At 46.7% G+C, this 21139-nt stretch overlaps 1 protein-coding gene across 1 annotated transcript; it reads left to right on the top strand.

The window, feature by feature from the left end:
* Positions 1 to 10336: 10336 nt before the first annotated feature.
* LOC100283398 (zinc finger, C3HC4 type family protein) lies at positions 10337 to 11510 on the top strand. The gene has a single exon (NM_001156299.2). The coding sequence runs from the start codon at positions 10464 to 10466 to the stop codon at positions 11100 to 11102; it is 639 nt and encodes a 212-aa protein (NP_001149771.1). The 5' UTR covers positions 10337 to 10463; the 3' UTR covers positions 11103 to 11510.
* Positions 11511 to 21139: the final 9629 nt, after the last annotated feature.

Below are 21139 nucleotides of genomic sequence, written 5' to 3'. Positions count from 1 at the left end.
CACCTATCCAATACTTAACACACATGTTAGTCCTTCCATTTAATTATCATCCAAACCACCAAAACCCACAAGGGAGCTTTCAATTCTGACTCATTTTCAAATCTTGATTGGTTCTTCCTCTTCTTGGTCAAACTTGGGTAGGTTGAACTATTGCATCTCTCGCCCTGGTATTTACCATCCAGGGTTAGAGATATATGGTTAAGATAGCTATGGGTAGAATAGGCTACATGAGACAGAGCAATATTTTATTTGCTTTGCTTTTAGGTTGGGTTAGACTGATTATGCAACTTATCAGGGTGTTTGGAACATGTAAGGTAGTTGTATATGGCTAAGTTACTCTAGGCGCTAATTACCTAACTATTCTATACTATGTATATAAGATATTTTAAGGACATAACTCCACAACACTTTCCATTCAAACTAAGAAGCAAATCAGGGATTTATCATAATAACAAGGATTCAAGCACATCAATAGCTAGGGTTTGCATGGCCCATATTCACTTCCAAGGTGAATGGCTAGAGATCAACTACGAGGCCTTTACAAAGTTCCACAGTCTGTAACACCATTGCAGTAATTACAGTCAGCACTATACTCTACAGTGACACCTCCTCGCTTACCCCTTTCGGGTAAGGTAATCCCTCACTAGCTATCTTAATTAATTGGCCTATTGCGTTCCATTCCACCCTAGTGGTACCACTGTTTTCTCACGTTAAGCTCCATGTTCCAATTAACAAAATAATCTTCTTATGCACAATAATAAATAATCCAGCAATATATCATAATAAAACATGATCATAATTCATAAGTATCCTCAGGTTAAGCTCCATGTTCCCAAACACCAGGTAGAGCACTAGCAAGACAACCCAATAATTCATTAGTATGTAAGATGTAGGGTAAACAAAACTAGGTAACCTATTAGGTCCCACCAGTTTAAGCCTAACAGTGCCACAATGATTAATAGAATCATGAACATTATTAGGTCAAAGAACATGATCAAGGACACAACTTGTCTTTTACTTGTGATTCTAGGTATTTCTCTAAGTTGGGTTTCAGGTTGCTCGTAAGCTCGCTTCTTCTTGCTGCAAAACATATATATAGGCAAACAATAATATTCTGTAGGTTCTATTTCAATTTTAATCTAAGTTATAACTAAATAATATTTTAGTCAAATTAAAGTGCCACATTAACTTAGATTAGAAAAGGGAATTCAATAAACATATGTTAAACAAATATGTAATTATAAAAATATGAGATAGGATACGAATAATGTTGTTACCGCGTAGACAATTTTATTACAAAGCAATCGCAACTTGAACGGACTCTTTTGTAAAAACGTTTGGTCGAAGGGGTATCCTCTGTTGTGGGTTGTCTGATCTAAATCTTACAGTCCTAATTAGAAGAACGAAGGGTTACACTTGGTTTCAATTACAGCCACCCGATCCACGATCTATGGCTTGAACTCACCCACGCTGCAATCTCACCTGACCCGCCCGATCAACAACCCATGACCCATATTTAATTAGGTGAAGTGGTACACAACATGCTAATCACAACCATTGGTGACTGGATCAACGATCATCACACTTCTCCTTCCTCCCAACGAGAGCCCAGCGGCGGCGCCACCCGCCCCCATGGCGGAGGACTTGCCGCCAAGCATCCAACTCATGCCCCAGTGTGCAACCCTCTAATCTGACTTGCCATACATGATATCAGGGGCAACACAATCCTGGTTGTGGGCAAATTAATCATGGGCGCTGATAGTAGATGCGGCCCAATCTTCCGTGAGATACGATAACTTGATTGAGTGGAGATCTCGACGTTGATGATCCAAGGCTCCGAGCGAACGGTTCCTCGAAATCACTACACCATGGCTCCGTTGGTTATCACCCGTGACACACGAATGACCTCGCCACGAAGGCTTATCCCTGCAAGCGCAATCAAGAACACAAGCAAGAACACGAAAGAAACGCAACCAAAATTGTATTGATTACGGGATGGGGTCTCACAAGCCAATGACGGCGACACTGTTCGATGACAGAATTGATCTAAGCAAAACCCAAACCTAAATGTGGCGGCGGCTGCTGAATAATAGAGTATTAGGGCATGCCTGACCCCTGTACTCGCCCCTAATGGGCTCCGACGCGATACACGACCCAACGACCCAACAGACAGTGTCGCAGCACCAAAACAGAATCTGAACGCTGACTTGTTTCGACGATTCCTGTTGACTCCGGATGAATTTTAGGGTGGAACCAGTTGGGTTGGTTAGATAATCTAGTTATCTTTCCAACCATATCTAGTCCGTCGCAATCGGAGTCCGGATGCATCTTGGGCGTCCATTTTAGTGCAGACTGGTCCTAGAACCCGAGATGGAGTCGTAGCCGACTCGGACTTGATCTCCTTCCTGTTGTGGACGCCCTTGCTGCTCCTCCTCAACACCTTGGCCTTTCTCAAGTCCTTGGTGGTCCTCTCCAAGGTACCTAATCATCAAAACATCCATGGCCACAAGCGTAAGCTCTGAAACACAATTGACTAGGGTAGAACGTACCTGGAGATTTAGTTGTAGCACACGAGTTCGTGCTATCGGTCCATTCATTGTATGTATAGAAGTGATGTCCTCATCATCCTCCTCTTGGATCTCATCTTCGTCACCCATATATGGCTTCAAATCTGAAATGTTAAAGGTGGAACTAACCCGAAAATCTGGAGGCAACTCAGGTGGTAATCCAGGGGGTATCTCAGAGGGAAACACATCCATATACTCTTGCAAAAGGTTAGCAATAGCCGGTGGCAAAGCAATAGACGTATCATCAATGGAATAGAAAACATTTTTGCACACTAAGGCATAGCAAAGTCCAACAGAGGCATGTAACTCATCAAGATCAGATTTAGTGGCTAGCAAAGTAGGAGTTTTTAACTTAATAGGTTACTGATTTTCAGAGTTCAAAACACCTTTTTGCTTAGCATTAATCTTTTTCTCATGTTCTAAGTGGACCATTTCAGTGGGAGTCATAGGAAGCAACACAATTTTCTTTCCCTTATGCATAAAAGTATATTTATTAGATCTACCATGGTGAATAGCATCAGTATCAAACTCCCAAGGACGTCCCAGTAAAAGAGAGCAAGCATCCATACTCACCACATCGAAATCAGCAAAGTCATGGTAAGAGACAATAGAAAAATGCACCCTTGCTGTTTTTGTTACCTTGAACTTACCGTTGTTGTTAAACCATTGAATGTGATAAGGGTGGGGATGCTCTCGTGTGGTCAAGCCAAGCTTCTTGACCAACTCAACATTCACCAAGTTGTTGCAGCTACCACCGTCAATGATGGTATGTACACGGCAGTCCTTGACGATGAGGAACATGTTGAAGAGGTTGTGGCGATGTCTGTTGTCGTCGTCACTAGCCGTGGCACTCAAAGCTCGTTGCACAATCAAGGCCTTATAGGTTTCGGTCGCTGTTGTACCAAGAACCTCTTCATCACCATCATAAGTCTCTGCAATGTTAGCTCCAACAGTATCTTCATCTTCAACATCAGAAGCACTAACATACCCACCATCACCAGTAGCAATGTATGCCTGTTTGCTGGGGCAATCTCACTGAATATGGCCAAGTCCCTGGCAGCGGTGGCACTTGATGTCGGAGGAGCGGCCTGTGGAAGAGGTGGTCATAGCAGGTTTTGCTGCAACACTCGAAGGCACCAAGGACTTGTTGTTGTAGTGTCCCTGTGATGCCGAAGGTGCGGTGCTACGTGTGCCACTGGTGGAGGAAGATGTGGACGTCCGTACGCCCAAAGAGGATGACACCTTGGCTGGCACCGGTGGCTGGTGTGGTGCGAAAGTGCTGCTCCTCCGCTGTTGATGACCCTGCAATTCTTTTTCTGCCAACATAGAAAGATGGAACAAGCGTTGTATAGAATGATATTCTTTATAATCAACAATATCCTGAATCTCCCGCCTCAATCCCCCATAAAACCTAACCATTTGATCCTCCGGATCCTCAACTACCCCACATCGTAGCATACCTTCCTGAAGCTCTTGGTAGTATTCCTGTACCGACATGTCTCCCTGATCTAAGCGTTGCAATTTTTTCGAAGATCACGTCTATAAGAAGGGGGAACAAAGCGAGCTCGCATCTCCTCTTTTAACGCATTCCATGTTTGTGGTGCAGCACGTGTGTTAACTAGTTCATTCCACCAAATGATAGCAAAATCTCTAAATTCACTAGTGGCTTGTCTAACCCTATGCTGCTCAGGAACAAGATGGGAATTAAATTTTTGTTCTACCGTCATCTCCCAGTCTAAGTAAGCTTCAGCATCATAAGAACCCATGAACGGTGGAATAGAGAACTTAATCTTAGCAAATGGATCATGGTCTGGTTGAGGATTATGATGACGACGTCTACCGTTACCTCCCATACCTTGTCGATTACGTGCGAAACGTTGTGGCAGCGGTGCATAAACATCGTCGTCATCGTCCAAAGGAGAGTGAGATGGGGCTAGAGTTGGTGGTGGGGGACGAGCCTCTAGTACGTCCATGCGTGTAACAAGTTCATCAACTTGTCGATCAAGCTGCTCATAGGATGTCGAGGCAGAGTCCTGGTATTTTTTAAAAGCTTCAGTCATCGCGCGCATCATCTCCTTTAATTCCATCTGAGAGACACACTCATCGTCGTTAAGTTTAGGCCCCTTGTCCTTGTCCATTTGATTCTTTGGTCCTGTCATTGTTAGCACAAAACAGAGACAAAAAGGCAACAAATAATGTGAACCCTACAACTATCTCTCAGGGTGGTGGTGGAGGTGGTGGAATACAAATTATGAAGCGTCTTACCCCGCTCTTACAACGTTCTTACCAGCACTGCAGTTGGCAAAACGGTGACCAGTGTGACTGTCCAACGAGCGTGGGTGTGATTGCAAAGGAGTACCTGTTCTGCTCGAGAGAAAACTGGAGCTATGGGAATGCTGACTATATATATATATATATGGCACACAAGTCAGTAACAGATAGCAATGCTGAATAAGTGTTCCAAGTACTCGTCCTAGTTGCTGGCCTAGAAAATGTAATAGAACAGTTGGACCAAGGCACAAGAAAGGAGGTACAAGTATCTAGTGGGAATGACAGTTCTGTAAATAGGGCAGATTTTTCAGCACTAGTAGAATCAAAGGCGCGTTTCAAACACCATCAAAAGAGCTCGAAATATTCTGAATTTTTTACCTCTGATCCCAAAACACAAAGGATGGAAGCACACAAAATTTCACTTGAAACAGAGTTGTATTGTGTCCTAAAGAAATTCACAAAGGATCTCTGAAATTCATGAAAACACTTAAACAAATTTTTTAATTATCTTCCCGATTTTTTTGAATTTTTTGATCGAACCAAACAGGCTGTAGAATGGACTCAGGAACCTGCTGTAAAAATTTGAGCTCAAACAGAGCACCGAGCGAAAAGTTATGCCCATTTTATGGAAGGTACCTCTAGTTATGGTTTTCAAAGGCACAAATCGGCATGAACCAAAGCGACGGCTATGGAGCACAGGGTCAGTTTTAGAGATAGGATTTGTTTTCTGGATATGGTCGGTTTAGATATAGGATCTATTTTGTGGATATGGTCGGTTTTAGAGATAGGATCTGTTTTGTGGATAGGGTCGGTTGTAGAGATAGGATTTGTTTTGTGGATAGGATCGGTTGTAGAGATAGGATCTGTTTTGTGGATAGGGTTGGTTGTAGAGATAAGATCTGTTTTGTAGATAGGGTCGGTTTTGTAGAATGGAAGCGGATGGACACAATCAAACTGAACCAAAAAAATCTAATCCAGCAACCAAACTCAATTAGAACACGAACTCAGAACTGCGGACTCTAAAACTGAATTGTGCAAAGGCTAAGGCGATGGTTTTAGGTCGGAATAAACTGATCATAACTTTTTTTGGCTTTTTGTGGACTATGGGACGAAACAAAACTAATCTAAAGGTATACCTCATGGGCAACCTGGAAATCTGATACCAATTGATAGTAGACGCGGCCCGATCTTCCGTGAGATACGATAACTTGATTGAGTGGAGATCTCGACGTTGATGATCCAAGGCACCGAGCGAACGGTTCCTCGCAATCACTACACCACGGCTCCGTTGGTTATCACCCGTGACACACGAATGACCTCGCTACGAAGGCTGATCCCTGCAAGCGCAATCAAGAACACAAGCAAGAACACGAAAGAAACGCAACCAAAATTGTATTGATTACGGGATGGGGTCTCACAAGCCGATGACGGTGACACTGTTCGATGACAGAATTGATCTAAGCAAAACCCAAACCTAAATGTGGCGGCGGCTGCTTAATAAATAGAGTATTAGGGTGTGTGTGACCCCTGGACTCGCCCCTAATGGGCTCTGACGCGATACACGGCCCAACGGCCCAACAAACGGTGTCGCAGCACCAAAACAGAATCTGAACGCTGACTTGTTTCGACGATTCCCGTTTACTCCGGATGAATTTTAGGGTGGAACCAGTTGGGTTGGTTAGATAATCTCGTTATCTTTCCAACCATATCCAGTCCGTCGCAATCGGAGTCCGTATGCATCTTGGGCGTCCATTTTAGTGCAGACTGGTCCTGGAACCCGAGATGGAGTCGCAGCCGACTCGAACTTGATCTCCTTCCTGTTGTGGGCGCCCTTGCTGCTCCTCCTCAACACCTTGGCCTTTCCCAAGTCCTTGTTGGTCCTCTCCAAGGTACCGAATCATCAAAACATCCATGGCCACAAGCGTAAGCTCTGAAACACAATTGACTAGGGTAGAACGTACCTGGAGATTTAGCTGTCGCGCACGAGATCGTGTTATCGATCCATTCATTGTATGTATAGAAGTGATGTCCTCATCAGGCGTGACACAGATGGCACTGCCCACGACGAAGCGTCGAACCGCGGTGGCCATCAACACCGGCGATCAATTCTTGGTCCTCGGTGATCTCATCCATCCTACCCACCGGTTCTACACTTAACTAGGACGATAGTGGAGGCACGGAGGAATTCTCACATATGGAAGGTGGCTGCAAAGACTTGATTCACCTAAGGAGGCGGCTCGATAGCGTTGACGACCTCCGGCGAGGAATTATACGTGTTCTGGTGATCCCTCGCACCTCCAACCGCCACCATAGGTTTCGTGACAGCACGATGATGCTCCATAATCATCCTCCACACACCGGTTGGGCCTGGCAGGCGATGGTCCACGGTTGCAGCAGCCCTTTGCACATGCGGTGACTCTACTCTCCTCCCTTCCTCTAGGCTCTCAATTTCGCCTCAGCAACGGTGGCATGACTTGGGGTCGGGGTGGTATTATATAGAGGCAGAGAGGAGGAAAGATCCAGAATGATATGGTTTGGGAAAGGGTATGAGTTTGTTAGGATTCGATGCTAGATTCTCGGTGGATTTTCTGTTTATGTCCGCAATGGCGGGGGGAAGGGATGACAAACGGGGCCCATCTTGTGGTCAGCACACTGACATTATAGAGAGCGTGCGACGCCGAGAGTGGAGTTCTGACGTGCCGGGCCCACCCGACAACACGTGAAGGAGTGCGCGAGGGGATGGAGTAATGCGTCGTTGTGGGCTGCGCGAGTTTGAGGAGGGGACTAGGCCGAGGCAAAACCAGTCTGACAGGCTTTATTATTTTCCTTTTCTTGTTCTATTTTGAATTGAGTTTCTATTTTCTTTTGAATTATATTTGGAATTTCTAAATTCAACCATGATTCAAATTTAGAATTTGCATTCAAATGCAACAACCAAAAATAACCAGCATGATATGCAAATCATATTATTATATATTATTCCACCCATTGTAGCAAATGCCTTAAATATGTAGCGCACATGCATAATTATTTATTGCAAAAAATCACTACTCTAATTAGAAACCCATTTAAATATTCAACATTTATTACTTATTTACTTTATTGAAAAATGACTTCTAATGTATAATCCTATTTTGGAGATACTTGACTTAATTCTTTTAGAGAATATATCCAAATTTATAATTCAACAAAGGATAATTTAAAACGTATAAGTATATTCTATTCAATCTCTTATTTGAAAATACATTTATTTAGGTCATGGCATAAACTTTCCTAAATCACCCTAGCCAAATACCCCAACACCAAGAGAATGAGCTAAGGAAGCCTAGAGAACCATCTAGGCCTTGTTTGTCTAGGGGCTTGGCTTGGCCAAAGAGATTCCCAACTTAGGATGTAATTGTCGAGCAAGAACCATTGTAGCTTCCCCAACATAGGCTCAAGGCAGGAAATGGCCATCTGTTGTAAACATGCCACAAAATTAGTGAGGTGCTAGAGCCCAACAGATGTGTGCTAGGTCATGTTAGGTGCTCGCTTGCTCTCCACCACTCCAAGGCATTGTTGACCACATCCTGAATAGGGTCACACCTAGGATGTGAGATGACACAACAAGGATATTCATGTGTCTGCGTTGTGCATGACTCCACAACCACTTGGCGGACTCCCTCTATGCATAGAACGTCTAGTGTGCCAAAGACGCTATAAGAAGGTGCACCCTAGGAAGGCATGCTGGTATGAGATAATAATTAACGGTTAGGTTGTGGAGTTATGGGGCGATCGCGATGTTTTGGCCCTCTAGCTACAAGACAACATAGGACTATAAGTGCATTGAAGAAAAAAACCGAAGTACAGGAAGAGAAACCCTTGGGAAACACCCAAAACCATACAACTTGTAGACTCATCATCAACCGATATATAATAAAAGGCATGGTTCCCGTAGAGAGGATCAAACAAAGAATCGACTGGTCAAACCTAGAAACAACCAATCTTCCCGAGCACGCTGAACCCTTGAGTAGAACAATGCTACCCCTGTATATTTCTCTTCCTTCAATACAAGAACTCGACTGAACATTCGTAACTCGAATAATAGTGCCGCTAGACGTAGGGTTTAGACACCCAAACTAGGATAAACCTCTTGTGCTTTGAGTCAGTGGTGGACCTAGAATTTTTATAGTGTGTGTCGTAAAAAAAATTATATACAATTCTATCTAATGTATATATTATTTCATACGATAAAACAAATATCTACAAGCATTATGGATTAACAATTGCATATTTAGGCACAAATCTAACAGTTAGGGTTTACAAATCACAATTAGAAACCTGGGAAATTGGAGATTACAGATTGCTGTGCTGGCGGGGGTTGGTCCTTAGGCGCTACTTGCTAGGCATCGCGCATGACTCACGTGGCGACTGGAGGCTTGGAGCTTCGGCACACTAGCACAGCCGTGAAGGGCATGCTGTCTGGGCGCGGTGGTGACGTGTCTCGGCGGTGTCACAACGCATCTCGACGATGCACTAGGGCCAAGGGTATGAGGTGGCGACGATGTCCTCGTTCGTGCTCGTGGATCACCAGGCGCTGGTCCCCTGTCTCCTGCTCCACTCCTGGAGATGAAGACCAACTGACGAAGCATCATTGTGATCCCCTTTCTCTACTCATCCATTGTTGTGAATATAGATGGAAGACGAAGCAATATACAAAGTCGAACGCTGCTGAACAGACTAACGGGGTCGAGGTGGGATCTTGCTAGGTTGGTCTTAGGGTGCGCCGTGGCCCACCTAGAACGCCCTGTGGGTGTGCCCCTGCTTTGAGTGCTGAATCCTCTAGAGACACACATTGACCCACGTCAAACAACTAGATTACTGTCGTGAAAATGAACCCACGACAAGTCGCAGTAGAATGCTGAAGAGCTTGGTTATGTTAGGCTTTACTTACCTAATAGCTCGTTGCGGTTGCCTATTTATTCGTCACAAACTTTTCTTCGATTGAAGTTTCTCATGATCACATAAAATCAGTTGATTTCATGGAAAATATGGAGCGCGACATTTTTTGCGGTACCATAATTATTTCTAGCTAGTGATGTTTCTTGTGGTTTAGGGGTTTTTGGTTTCTAAGGACATTTTTAGTCTCTCCATTTTATTTCATTTTAGTACCTAAATTGCTAAATAAGGAAACTAAAATAGAGTTTTAGTTTCTTTATTTAACAATTTAGAGAATAAAATAAAATAAAATGGAGAGACTAAAATTTAGTCCCTAGAAAAATTAAACCTCCTCTATTAATAAACTTGTAACCATTTTGCAAACTAACTCGCCAATCTGTAATTAGTCCCAGCATTTGAACGATGTGCCCTTTCCATCGGCCTCCGCCCCTGCAACTCCAGTTTGAACTGTAGGGAGGAAATCTAACCGCGGGCCCCACCATGTAACTAACTGGCCAACCGACTTATCAGCAGCTCAGGATCCTCCCTACAAATACCCGTGCCGCCTCACCAATTTGGTCATCCTTCCACTTTCAAACGATCGCAACACAATCCAAAGAACGACGCGGGGGAGCGAGCGATAAAGCCAGAACAAGAGGAGCGATCCAGAGGAGAAGACGAAAGAGTCAGGGGAGCTGCTAAGGACCGATGGCCGACCCCAGCTATTGGATAGGGATGGACATCGAAACCTCCGTCACGATGCTCGTCATCGGTCTCGCCACCGCCGTCGTGAGCGTGTGCCTCTTCTTCATTTTCATGTGCATCGTGCAATGGTGGTACTCGCCACGGATGCGCGTCTTCAGGCTCGGCGGCGTCACCACCCTGAGGCAGAACCTGGACTACACCTGCACCCTGTGCCAAAACAGCATGGAGGCCGGCGAGAAGGTCCGCACGCTCTCCTGCGACCACGTGTTCCACTGCGGCGGCAGCGTCAAGTGCGAGGGAATCGACCACTGCCTTCGCACTGGACCGATGGAGCGCTGCCCGACCTGTTACCGGGTTCCCCATCCCGTGCCCTGGAAGCGGACACCGCCACCGTCGCCACCAGCACCTACACCTTCACAGGGAGCATTGGCGGCAGCGCTACCACCTTTGCGGCTCCCGTTGTCGACGCGGGATTTGGACGAGGCGCTGCTGCGTTGGGAGCAAATCCAGAAACTAGCGGAAGCGTCGTCATCAGCATCGCTGCATCGGCGCCACCCGCGGACGTCGACGTCGGACAAGGAGGAGGTGTTGCCGCTTCCGGCGGACGACGAGATACTACCTGAGGCGCCGTCATCGCAGTAGACACGCGTGCGTGATCAAGCCTGGATGGGACGGTGTTGACACAGCACGTCCTGTGTGCGGCGATCTCGAACTGGGTCAGTTCGTGGAGATGTTCTTCTAGGATTCTTTCGTCATTTTGTTTTCTGCTTCGTTGAAACTGATCGAGGGTAGTGCGTCTTTCTGATGGTCAGAGACTCAGGACCAGTTCATCAAGTACTCCTTAGTTGTTTCCGCTTTTGCTTCCTTCGAACTCATCGAGCTTAGCTGCGTTCCTGCTCTTTTGTTAGGACTTCAGAGTTGAGTCCACCTTAATGAACCAAATGTCTGAATGCCAATGAACGATGACTTGTTAGTTCTTACATCAGCATGAATAGATCCTTGGTTTTCATTGCTCTTATACTCTGTCTCAATGTGAGAATGATTTCAGTATGAACTGTTGGCAGCATGGTTTGCTTATTTCTTGCTTGACATCAGTTCATATGCTTTCTCGAGAGCCAAAACCTTGTAGGTTATGATTCATAGTTCGCTGCTTGTTTGCTTTATATCGCGTTTATTTCGTTCTTGATATTGCCGGTATTATACATTTATGAATATATGATAACTGAAGATCATTATACTGTATAACCCTCTAGTCTTCAGTTTTTTTCACTGTATGCAACGCCTAATCAGTTTGAGACATTAGTTGAATTTCAGGACGATATGAGCAGGTTTTGATTTAAACCTGAATCTCCTTGTGATATCTTACGTGTGATGCCATGATTATACCTGCATATTGTTCCTAATTTGCTGTTGCCGTTATGTCTTTTCAGTTTCTTGTGTAGGAATAGTAGCAACAAAATGCTTTACTGAACATTTTAGTTCTGTCAGGTTCTGTGCTTATGAAGCAAACATCAATTTTATCAGAACAGGAACTGTAGCTTAGTTCACAAGATTTACAGAAGGACTAATCATATGTTCAGCAGCAAAAATTGGAGGTTTTTTTGGCCTTTTTAGCACTCAATAAAAAACTAACAGAGTACGGAACTACTGTCATGCACAGATCAGCTGTTGCAAGAACTAGAAAACATGGCAAAAAGTTTATACCAAAATTTGCACACTGGGGCACGAGGAAATGGTACAAAGTGCCAAACCAATTAACGAGAATCTATCTATTAGTTTTCATCAGATGATAGGAACTGAGCCAAGAACTAACAGATCATTGCTTAGTTCATCACAAGTGGACGTAGATCAGAAAAAAAAGAAACAAACTAAGTTTGATCAGTTCCGAGAAAACAAAAAACAGAAGTAACAAAGGACTCCTTCGATCAGTTCCAAGAAGACATAGAAAGAAACGACTAATGAATCCTTAAAGAATCTTTCGAAGAATTGATCCATACGGGCCCAAAAGACGCCAACACTGTCCCATCCCATCCAAGCTTGATCATGCGTCTTTATTAGTTACGACTTACGACCGAGACCCAAACTGTAGCGCGTCCTGGAATCATATCGACGACGGATACAGCTACCGCGCGTCTTGGAATCAAAAAAGACGTCGACGACTGCGAGTGTGTTGGCACTTGGCAGTGGCACGGGCGCGGGCAGTGGCGCCAATGTCGTCAGCGCTTTCCACGGCAGCACGGAGTGGACGGGCTTGCAGCAGGTGGGGCAGCGCATGCGGTTCTCGCGGTGCCAGTCGTCCATGTTGCTCCTGCACTTGCGGAGGTGGAAACATCAACTAGTGCATCGTTTTTTAATACTGTACGCTGAGTTAATTTAGAAGAAATATAGTTATGTTTTGTAAAAATATGACGCAGGATGACCGTTGAAACTGATGCTTTAAGTATATATATATATATATTCTAAACATTAAGATACATGTGGTTTGATGGTTAGTACCAAATTTCTGAAACACGGGGTGTGGGTTCGATGCTCTACACTATTTTTTGTGCGGTGTGATAGCTATGCGGGCAGAAGGTGAAGTTGCGGTAACATCAGATGTCCACATTAGATTATTAATAGATTAGTACAAATGAAGGGTCCGTTTAGTTAATTTAGTATAAGGGATAAAGTTTAGTCCTTACCCTATTTGGTTTTAGGGACTAATAATATTCAGAACGTATTAAATGACTCGTAAGAAGACCAAAATACTCCTTAGTATCCTCCCGCTATTTATGTAACTAAAATAATGGAGTGACAAAAGGTGAAATTAATATGGTTTATTCCCTTTTTAGTCATCCCTTGAGGGACTAGAGACTAAAATAATTTAGTCTCTATTTTAGTCATATCGTTTGTCAATTTAGGGACTAAATTAGGCTAAAATAGAGAAACTAATCTTTAGTCTCTCAAACCAAACGAGGCCTAAGAAGTATATATGTTGGATACCTGAGAACCGGGTACCCAAAGAAGGCCCAAATGCCTCCCAATAACGGCCCACTAACTGACCGACCGGGCTGCCGACTAGTCTGACTGCCGAGCAACCCGGCGAGGCAGGGTTGTTGACCAGCGTGCTTGCCGAACAACCCAGCGAGGCGTGGCTACCGACCAGCCTGCCTGTGGAGCAACCCGGTGAGGCGGGGCTGCCAACCAGCCTACTTGCCGAGCAACATGGTGAAGCAGGGCTGCCGACCAACTTGCTCGCTGAACAACCCAGCAAGACGAGAGTCGGCTCTCAAGCGAACACCTCTATTGAAGGGAAGAGCCGACCTAGTACTATCAAGCCATGTCGGCACGATGGGGCAAACCATCATCGAGCCATGCCTAGACTGTGGAAGCGGTATCGAAGGGTCTCTATCAGGCACGACACTAGATATGTATCACCATGACTAGTGGGACCGGACAACCCCACCCATAGGGACCTCAGCACCGAGGTCTCTACAATAACCCATACGCCGAAAGGGACGGGGCAATACGCCGTACCAAGCATACGCCTACGCATTATGAAAGGTGACGCTAAGGGGATAACGGAAGATGAAGTTGTACTGAAGACATCCCTAAACCTCACCTCGAGCTGACTCGACCAGACCTACTAAGCACCACTACGACTATATCAGAATAGCTACAAAAACCCATTGACGAACGGACGAGACGCAACGTCATACTAGGGATACCGCGACGCACGACCTAGTAGACCATAGGGGCTATGAGACCCAGAAGCAGGAGGCTGAACTCCACCCCAGTAGAATAAAAGTTCTCATTGTAACGTCTACCCTTGAGCTATAAAAGGGCAAGACAACCCCCATCATCCAAGACATCCCACAGCTTCACACAAGCACCCAACTGTAACACGCTCCAAGCAATATTACTAATTTACTATCAGCACTACACTAGACTAGGGCTCCGGCCTGAACCAGTATAACCCACTTGTATCAGATCCACCTTTGAGCCCCACGTAGCTCACCATTTGGAGTGAGTCCGCGCTAGCTCCCCTGCCGAACACAAATCTTATTGTCCCCCGGTTCCAGAAACCGCGACAGTTGGCATGCCATGTAGGGGGAGGGCCGCTCAGCCTGGCCCCTTATCGATGCCACTCCATTTATCCGCCAACGAGCTTGGCTGAGGAGGATTCACTGACATATGGCGAATGGCAGAAAAGCGACATCTCAAGATGCTTGCCATAAATCTCAAGCGGTGCCTCAACAGCTGCACTGATACCATCAGGAAGGAGGTGGAAGCCTCAAGCACTTTGCTTGATGTTATCGCCGTAGGCTCTCCACAGGCTCCATCATGCCCATGGTCGCAGGCGGCGACATCCGACAGAGCACGGTGGTATCCGAGGTGGCCACTGCCATCCAGCAGCCAAGCACGAGCAAGACCGCTGTCGGCTATCAGCCTCTATGCTCCATAGTAGGTGGAGTCATCTCCCCCGCTCGCGGGGAGTGACTTCTGTTAATGGGTTTCAGGAAGCTATAATAATGAAGGCTATGCATTAGTTAACATGACCTCCCCATAATCCATAGGTAGGGCCCCATGGTTTGCATTCCGTTTACCTTCTAAAACCGGGTGTGACAGTGGCGCACCAGACCGGGTCCGCAAGGGCCTAGGACTTGGCGCTTTGGCAGCTTAGTGCACCAGACTGAGGCAGTGTGCATCGAACCACCTGTACGGCTGAATAGTGAGCTCTTGAGAAAAAGAGTTAAAAATCATCAGACCATGGTCCGGTGCACATCGAATTCTTTTTCTAGACAAAACTACAGTCTGCTTCTTTGACCAGGGTCATCGGACAATTGTCCAGTGCCCATCAGGCCGATTGTGTCCAATGGCTACTTTGGGCAGAGGAGATCGACACAATGGCTAGCTGGCATGGCAACAGGGTCCTTGTGCAACGAACCGGTTCGTTGGCCACCCTAGTTGACAAGTGCCAATCAGAGATCCCATAGATTGTGCGTGGACCCGGTCTGATGCGCAACGGACTGGTATAGTGCCCACGCAGACAATAGATTTTCAACATCTTTTTAGAAGGAAGGGGCAACGGCTATGGGGGCTCTTTGAGCTATAAAAAGGAACTCATGACACACCTCTTTAGTAACCAAGCATACCAAGAGCTCTACTACACTTTGACACTCTACCGCAACACATCCAAGCGATTCTAGTGAGATTTGAGTGCAGTTTTCGAGCCATTCTTGTAACTCTATGTTTGCGCTCTTATTCTTGTTATGTGTGGTTGGTTTTGGCTCTTGTATGTGTACTCTCTTCCCAGTACAAGATGTAACTCTGATTCTTGTGTACGGTTGCAAGAGACTCCAATTTCTGGAGATTCCTTGGGAGAGGGATATAATTGATATAAGGAAGACTGTGGCACTCAAATAGATCATAGGATCACTTGAGAGGAGTCGAAAGCAACCCTTGTACGTTGGGACACCACAACATGGATGTAGGCAAGAATTTTAGGATATAGGAAACGATGATGCCTAAGGGGGTGAATTAGGACTTCTAAAACTATCTCTAAACTAGGCCACAAATAAATCCCTAGACCAAAACCTATGCAAATAAACAATTTAGAATGTGTAAACTAGGTTTAGTCTATATGTTGCTATCTCTATCGCAAAACCTAAGTTTCAATCCTAAATATTCTAACTAGAGAAGAGAGATTAAAACTTAAGTACTTAATGTAAATGCGGAAGGTAAAGAGCAAGGGTAGAGATTTAAACTCTCGTGGACAACACCGATATTTTTACCGAGGTATCTAGAACCACGCAATGTTTCGATTAATCCTCATTGGTCCCCCTACACAAAGGGTAGCCCACGCGAGGGCCAAGCACCTCAGTCGAGTAACTCCGTAGAGAGCCACGTGCCTTCTCCACGTCCAAGTGGTGCTTTGCTTCCAGCTCCTCTTGGATGCTCCTTGTCGTCTCCACTATCGAGCTTCCAGCCAAAACACCATGGGCCTCGTTCCCTCCGGTACGCGGTGGTGGCCGTGACAAAACTCGGTTGTCACGGTCTCGCAAGACTCTAGCCCCACTCGGTACAATATTACAATGGCTCACACAAGAGCCAAGGAGTTTTGTGGGTTTTTTCTAAACTCACTCAACTTACTAGAAACAACCTAGAGCAAGCGCATAAGCGGTCTAACTAACCTAAGCACTTCGCAAAGCATATACGCTAATCACCGAGTGATTCTATTAAGCACTTGGGTGTTTGAGCACATGGAAATGTCTATAACATGTGTTGGTATGTTGCTTGGGCTTCCACACACTCAAATTGCCGGTTGGAGGGGTATATATAGCCTCCCCTCAATTACAGTCGTTGGACAGAAAAGTTGCTGCTTTTGTCATCGAGCGCATTGGATAGTCTGGTGCGCTGGCCACGTAGCCGACCGTTGAGGTCTGTAGCAGTCGACCGTTGGATCCGACCGTCGGTCAGACAGTCTGGTGCTATAGCACCCGAGAGTGCCTGGTTGTGGGGCTCTCTACTCAGACTGTCCAGTCCACACCGGATAGTCCGATGCACATCAGACATGTACTGTTCACTGTCCGGTGCGCCACCGGAGCACTGGCTGACTGCCCTCTTCTTGGATTTCTTCTCTATTTCCTTGGGCTTCTTTTGTTCTCGAGTCTTGGACTTCTACAGATATTTTATGTCTTCTTTTGAGGTGTTGCATCCTCATCATCTTAGTCCAAACCTCTTCGCATCCTGTGAACTATAAGCACAAACACTAGCAAACACATTAGTTCACATGTTATGTTGATCATCAAACACCAAAATCATTTAGACAAATGGGTTGAGGTCCATTTTCCTTACACAGGCATGACTGAACCACGAGATAAAATTGCCTGTCTCACTTGTGCATTTACCTTCTTACAATTTTACTCTTCCTCTTTCTCTCTATGTTCTATATTTCACTTGCAATACTGCTCTTATTTTAATAAATATCTTGAAATTGCAATCAAGTGAAGAGAACTTTTCTCTATTCTCTTACTCTGATTTGGTCTTATTTTGCACTATCTCTTAATCTTGACCAAGTTTCTGTTTGAAGTTTTGTTTTACAGGCATCTCCTATTCACCCCCTCTAGGGGACTCTAAGTATCAACAATCTTCTTAAAGTCTGGATGATTCAACCAGCCACCTTCAAATCTAAAACTGTGTTGACTTGGGCCTGATTCAGGTCCAGTAAGCAATATAAGGGGATTGTGATTAAATAGCTCTCTAGGGAGTTTCTTGATTCTAGCCAAAGGAATGGTATTTTCCCATGTTTTACTTACAAAAATTCTATCAAGTTTTACCAAAGTAGGGTCACTATGGCTGTCAGACTAGGTAAATTTTCCACCAAACAAGTGAATCTCATGTAATTCATGATACTGAATAAGGGAATTAAACAAATCAGACTTTTATGTATAGGGCAAGTCTTATTCTTTTCATGAGAAAAACGAATAATACTGAAGTATTCACCAATAATAAAGGAGTCAATATTTCTCTTGCAAAAATGAGATAACTCCTGAAGGAAGTTCAATTTGTTCTTTTCATGGGCAGGACCATAAACAACAATTAAGTTCCATCTACACATATGCACTTTATCCCACAAGTCTAATCGTAGCATATAGTCCCCTTGAGAAAAAGCCCCCACATCAAACTGGCTAATGTTAACACCAATAAGAATCGCCCCAGATTTTCCAGAGGAAGGAGGCCATTCCATAAGAAGTCGCAAAAATGGTCAAAACGTTCTAAGGTTCTTTCACTAATCTCTTCCATCATGGTCTCCACCAGGCCAATGAATGTAAGGTTATGCTGGGCTATCAGATTCTTTAAGTATAAAGATAAGCCTTTCTTCCTAAGACCTCTGCAATTCCAAAAAAAATCCATTCATTGGAGATAACTTCATTTTTTACTTTAATTGTCTATTTTTTATTCAAGGCAGGAATTTTCCCAATACCTTTGACATTTCTTTTTTGGATCAGGATTTTCCTATCCTTTGATGAGAGGGAATATATTGATAGTGGGTCTCTTTTCTCTTCTTTACTTCCTTGATAGAACAACAGTGAAGCCATCTGATTCAGATTCTTCATCATTATCCAAAACTTCAATGATATTAATATCCTCCTCCTGAAATGTATGTTTAGATTCTTTAGTTTTGTATTTTTCCATTTCTAATTTTTTGAGCTAGACAATCTCTAGCCACTTCCATTTCCCTGATTAGATTATGTCGGGTACCGTAATTAGGGGTACCCCCAACACTCATAAACACGGCTGGTAACCACCATCAGCACAAGCTGCAGAGACTGATGGACACGATTCAGGTCAAGGCTTCGTCTGCTCAAGGGACGCGATCTCGCCCCGCCCGAGCCCAGCCTCGGGCGGGAACAGTAGTCCCAGACGAATTCTTGCCTCGCCCGAGGGCCTCCTCAAGCAACGGGCGCACCCTTGACTCGCCCGAAGCCCAGCTCGGGCAGGCTTCGTTGTGAAGCAACCTTGGCCAAATCGCCTCACCAACCGACCGTATCGCAGGCGCATTCAATGCGAGGATCGCCTGATGCCTTATCCTGACACACGTGCCTCAGTCGGCAAGGTCGAAGTGACCGCAGTCACTTCGCCCTTCCACTGATCGACCTGACAGGAAAACAGCGCCGCTCGCCCCGCTCCGACTGCTGTGCCACCCGCCAGAGTGAGGCTGGCAACAGCCAAGTTCAGCCTCAGGCGCAACAGGAAGCTCCGCCTCGCCCGACCTCAGGGCTCAGCCTCAACCTCGACCTCGGAAGGAGGACTCCGCCTCGCCCGACCCCAGGGCTCGGCCTCACCCTCGGCCTCAGAAGGTGGTCTCCGCCTCGCCCGACCCCAGGGCTCGGCCTCAACCTCGACCTCGGGAGGAATCGCGTCCTCGCCCGACCCCAGCCTCGACCTTAGGAGGAGTCTCCGCCTCGCCCGACCTTGGGCTCGGACCGACAGTGCCATGGGGGATACATCATTACCCTACCCCTAGCTAGCTCAGGCTACGGGGGAACAAGACCGGCGTGACGACGGTGGTTCTCAGCCCCCTACGAAAGCAAGGAGACGTCAGCAAGATCCCAGCAGCCCCGACAGCTGTGCTTCTACAGGGCTCAAGCGCTCCTCCGACGGCCACGATACCGCGTACACAGGGCTCTAGCACCTCTCCGACAGCCACGTTGGCATGTACACAGGGCTCAGGCACCTCTCTGCTGGACACGTTAGCGCATAGCTACACCCCCATTGTACACCTGGACCCTCTCCTTGCATCTATAAAAGGAAGGTCCAGGGCCCTCATGTGAGAGGGTCGCGTGGGAGGACGGGCTGACGAACAGGCTCACTCTCTCTCCCTCGCGAACGCTTGTAACCCCTACTACGAGCGCATCCCCCTGGCGCAGGATAACACGAGCCGCGTTTTCCCCCCTTGTGTTCCATCTCGCGCCAACCCATCTGGGCTGGGACACGCAGCGACAATTTTACTCGTCGGTCCAGGGACCCCCCGGGGTCGAAACGCCGACAGTTGGCACGCCAGGTAGGGGCCTGCTGCGTGTTGACGATCAGCTTCCCATTGAGTTCCAGATGGGTAGCCTCCAGCAACCTCTTCAGCCCGGGACGCTGCTCCGCTTTGGGAGCCTCGAGTTCATGTCCCTCGACGGCAGCTACAACATGGTACTCCTTCCCTGCAACGCGGCGGCGACAACGACGGCCGTCAGCTCGCCCGGCGGCGGCGGACTCGACGACGTTTTCCCCCTGTGGCGGAAGAGAAGTGTTCGGGTTTGTCCCGTCGCCTTCCTCGCTGCAGGAGGAGGAGGCGGGGCAACCGTGGCCGGGCAGGAGGCGGCACCTCGTCGGATGTCGAGCGAGTCGACGACGCTGGCACCCCAGCGGGGGACATGTCGGGCGTCATCCTCACGCCTGAGACAACGACGAGTGTCGTTTCCTTGCAACGTGCCAACCCCAAGCGGACAGATGACGCCAGCACACTCGCGAAGGACTTGCTGGGCGTTAGCCTCGTACCTGAGATAACGGTGCAGTCCGTCCTCGACGCGACTTCGTCACCGTCCATCGATCGAGAGGTACCGTCTGTTTTCCACCCTGTGCCTTTTAGATTCAGCTTTGATCCACCGAGCGACCCCGCTTTGGTGAGCGCTTTCGTTAAGGCGTATCCTAACCTTCCGGGGTACCATATATGGTCAACCTGGGACCGACTGACGGTCGTCTCAACCTACGGGCCCCCGGGTTCCGAGGAAGAAGACGAGCCTGACTCTGGTTGGGATTTCTCCGGGCTCGGTAATCCCAGTGCCATGCGAGACTTCATGACCGCATGTGACTACTGCCTCTCCGATTGCTCCGATGATGGCCACAGCCTTGACGACGAGGGTTGTGGCCCAAGTCGCGAATGTTTCCACATCGATCTAGAGGGTCACGACGAAGGCAACCACCTTGGTATGCCGGAGGATGACGATTCCCCTGGGCCTGCGCCTCGCGTTGACATCCTGCGGGAGCTAGCTGTGGTCCCAGTCCCTGCGGGGGGTCAGGACACACAACTCGAGCAAATCTGCTAGATGCAGGCCAAGCTCGACAAGGAAGCAAGACAACTTGTGCAGCTCCGGCAAAACATCGAGCAGGAGTGGGTAGGCCGAGCACTCGCCGGAGAAGCGCGT

This window comes from Zea mays, chromosome 2, assembly GCF_902167145.1.
Source record: "Zea mays cultivar B73 chromosome 2, Zm-B73-REFERENCE-NAM-5.0, whole genome shotgun sequence".
In the NCBI taxonomy this organism is placed as follows: Eukaryota; Viridiplantae; Streptophyta; class Magnoliopsida; order Poales; family Poaceae; genus Zea; species Zea mays.
Note: the sequence above shows the minus strand (reverse complement) of the source record. Positions and strands in the feature narration are given on the sequence as shown.

What these genes read in the sequence shown, in the direction of transcription:
- LOC100283398 (NM_001156299.2), top strand. Translation starts at nt 10,464, where the DNA reads ATGGCCGACCCCAGCTATTGGATAGGGATGGACATCGAAACCTCCGTC.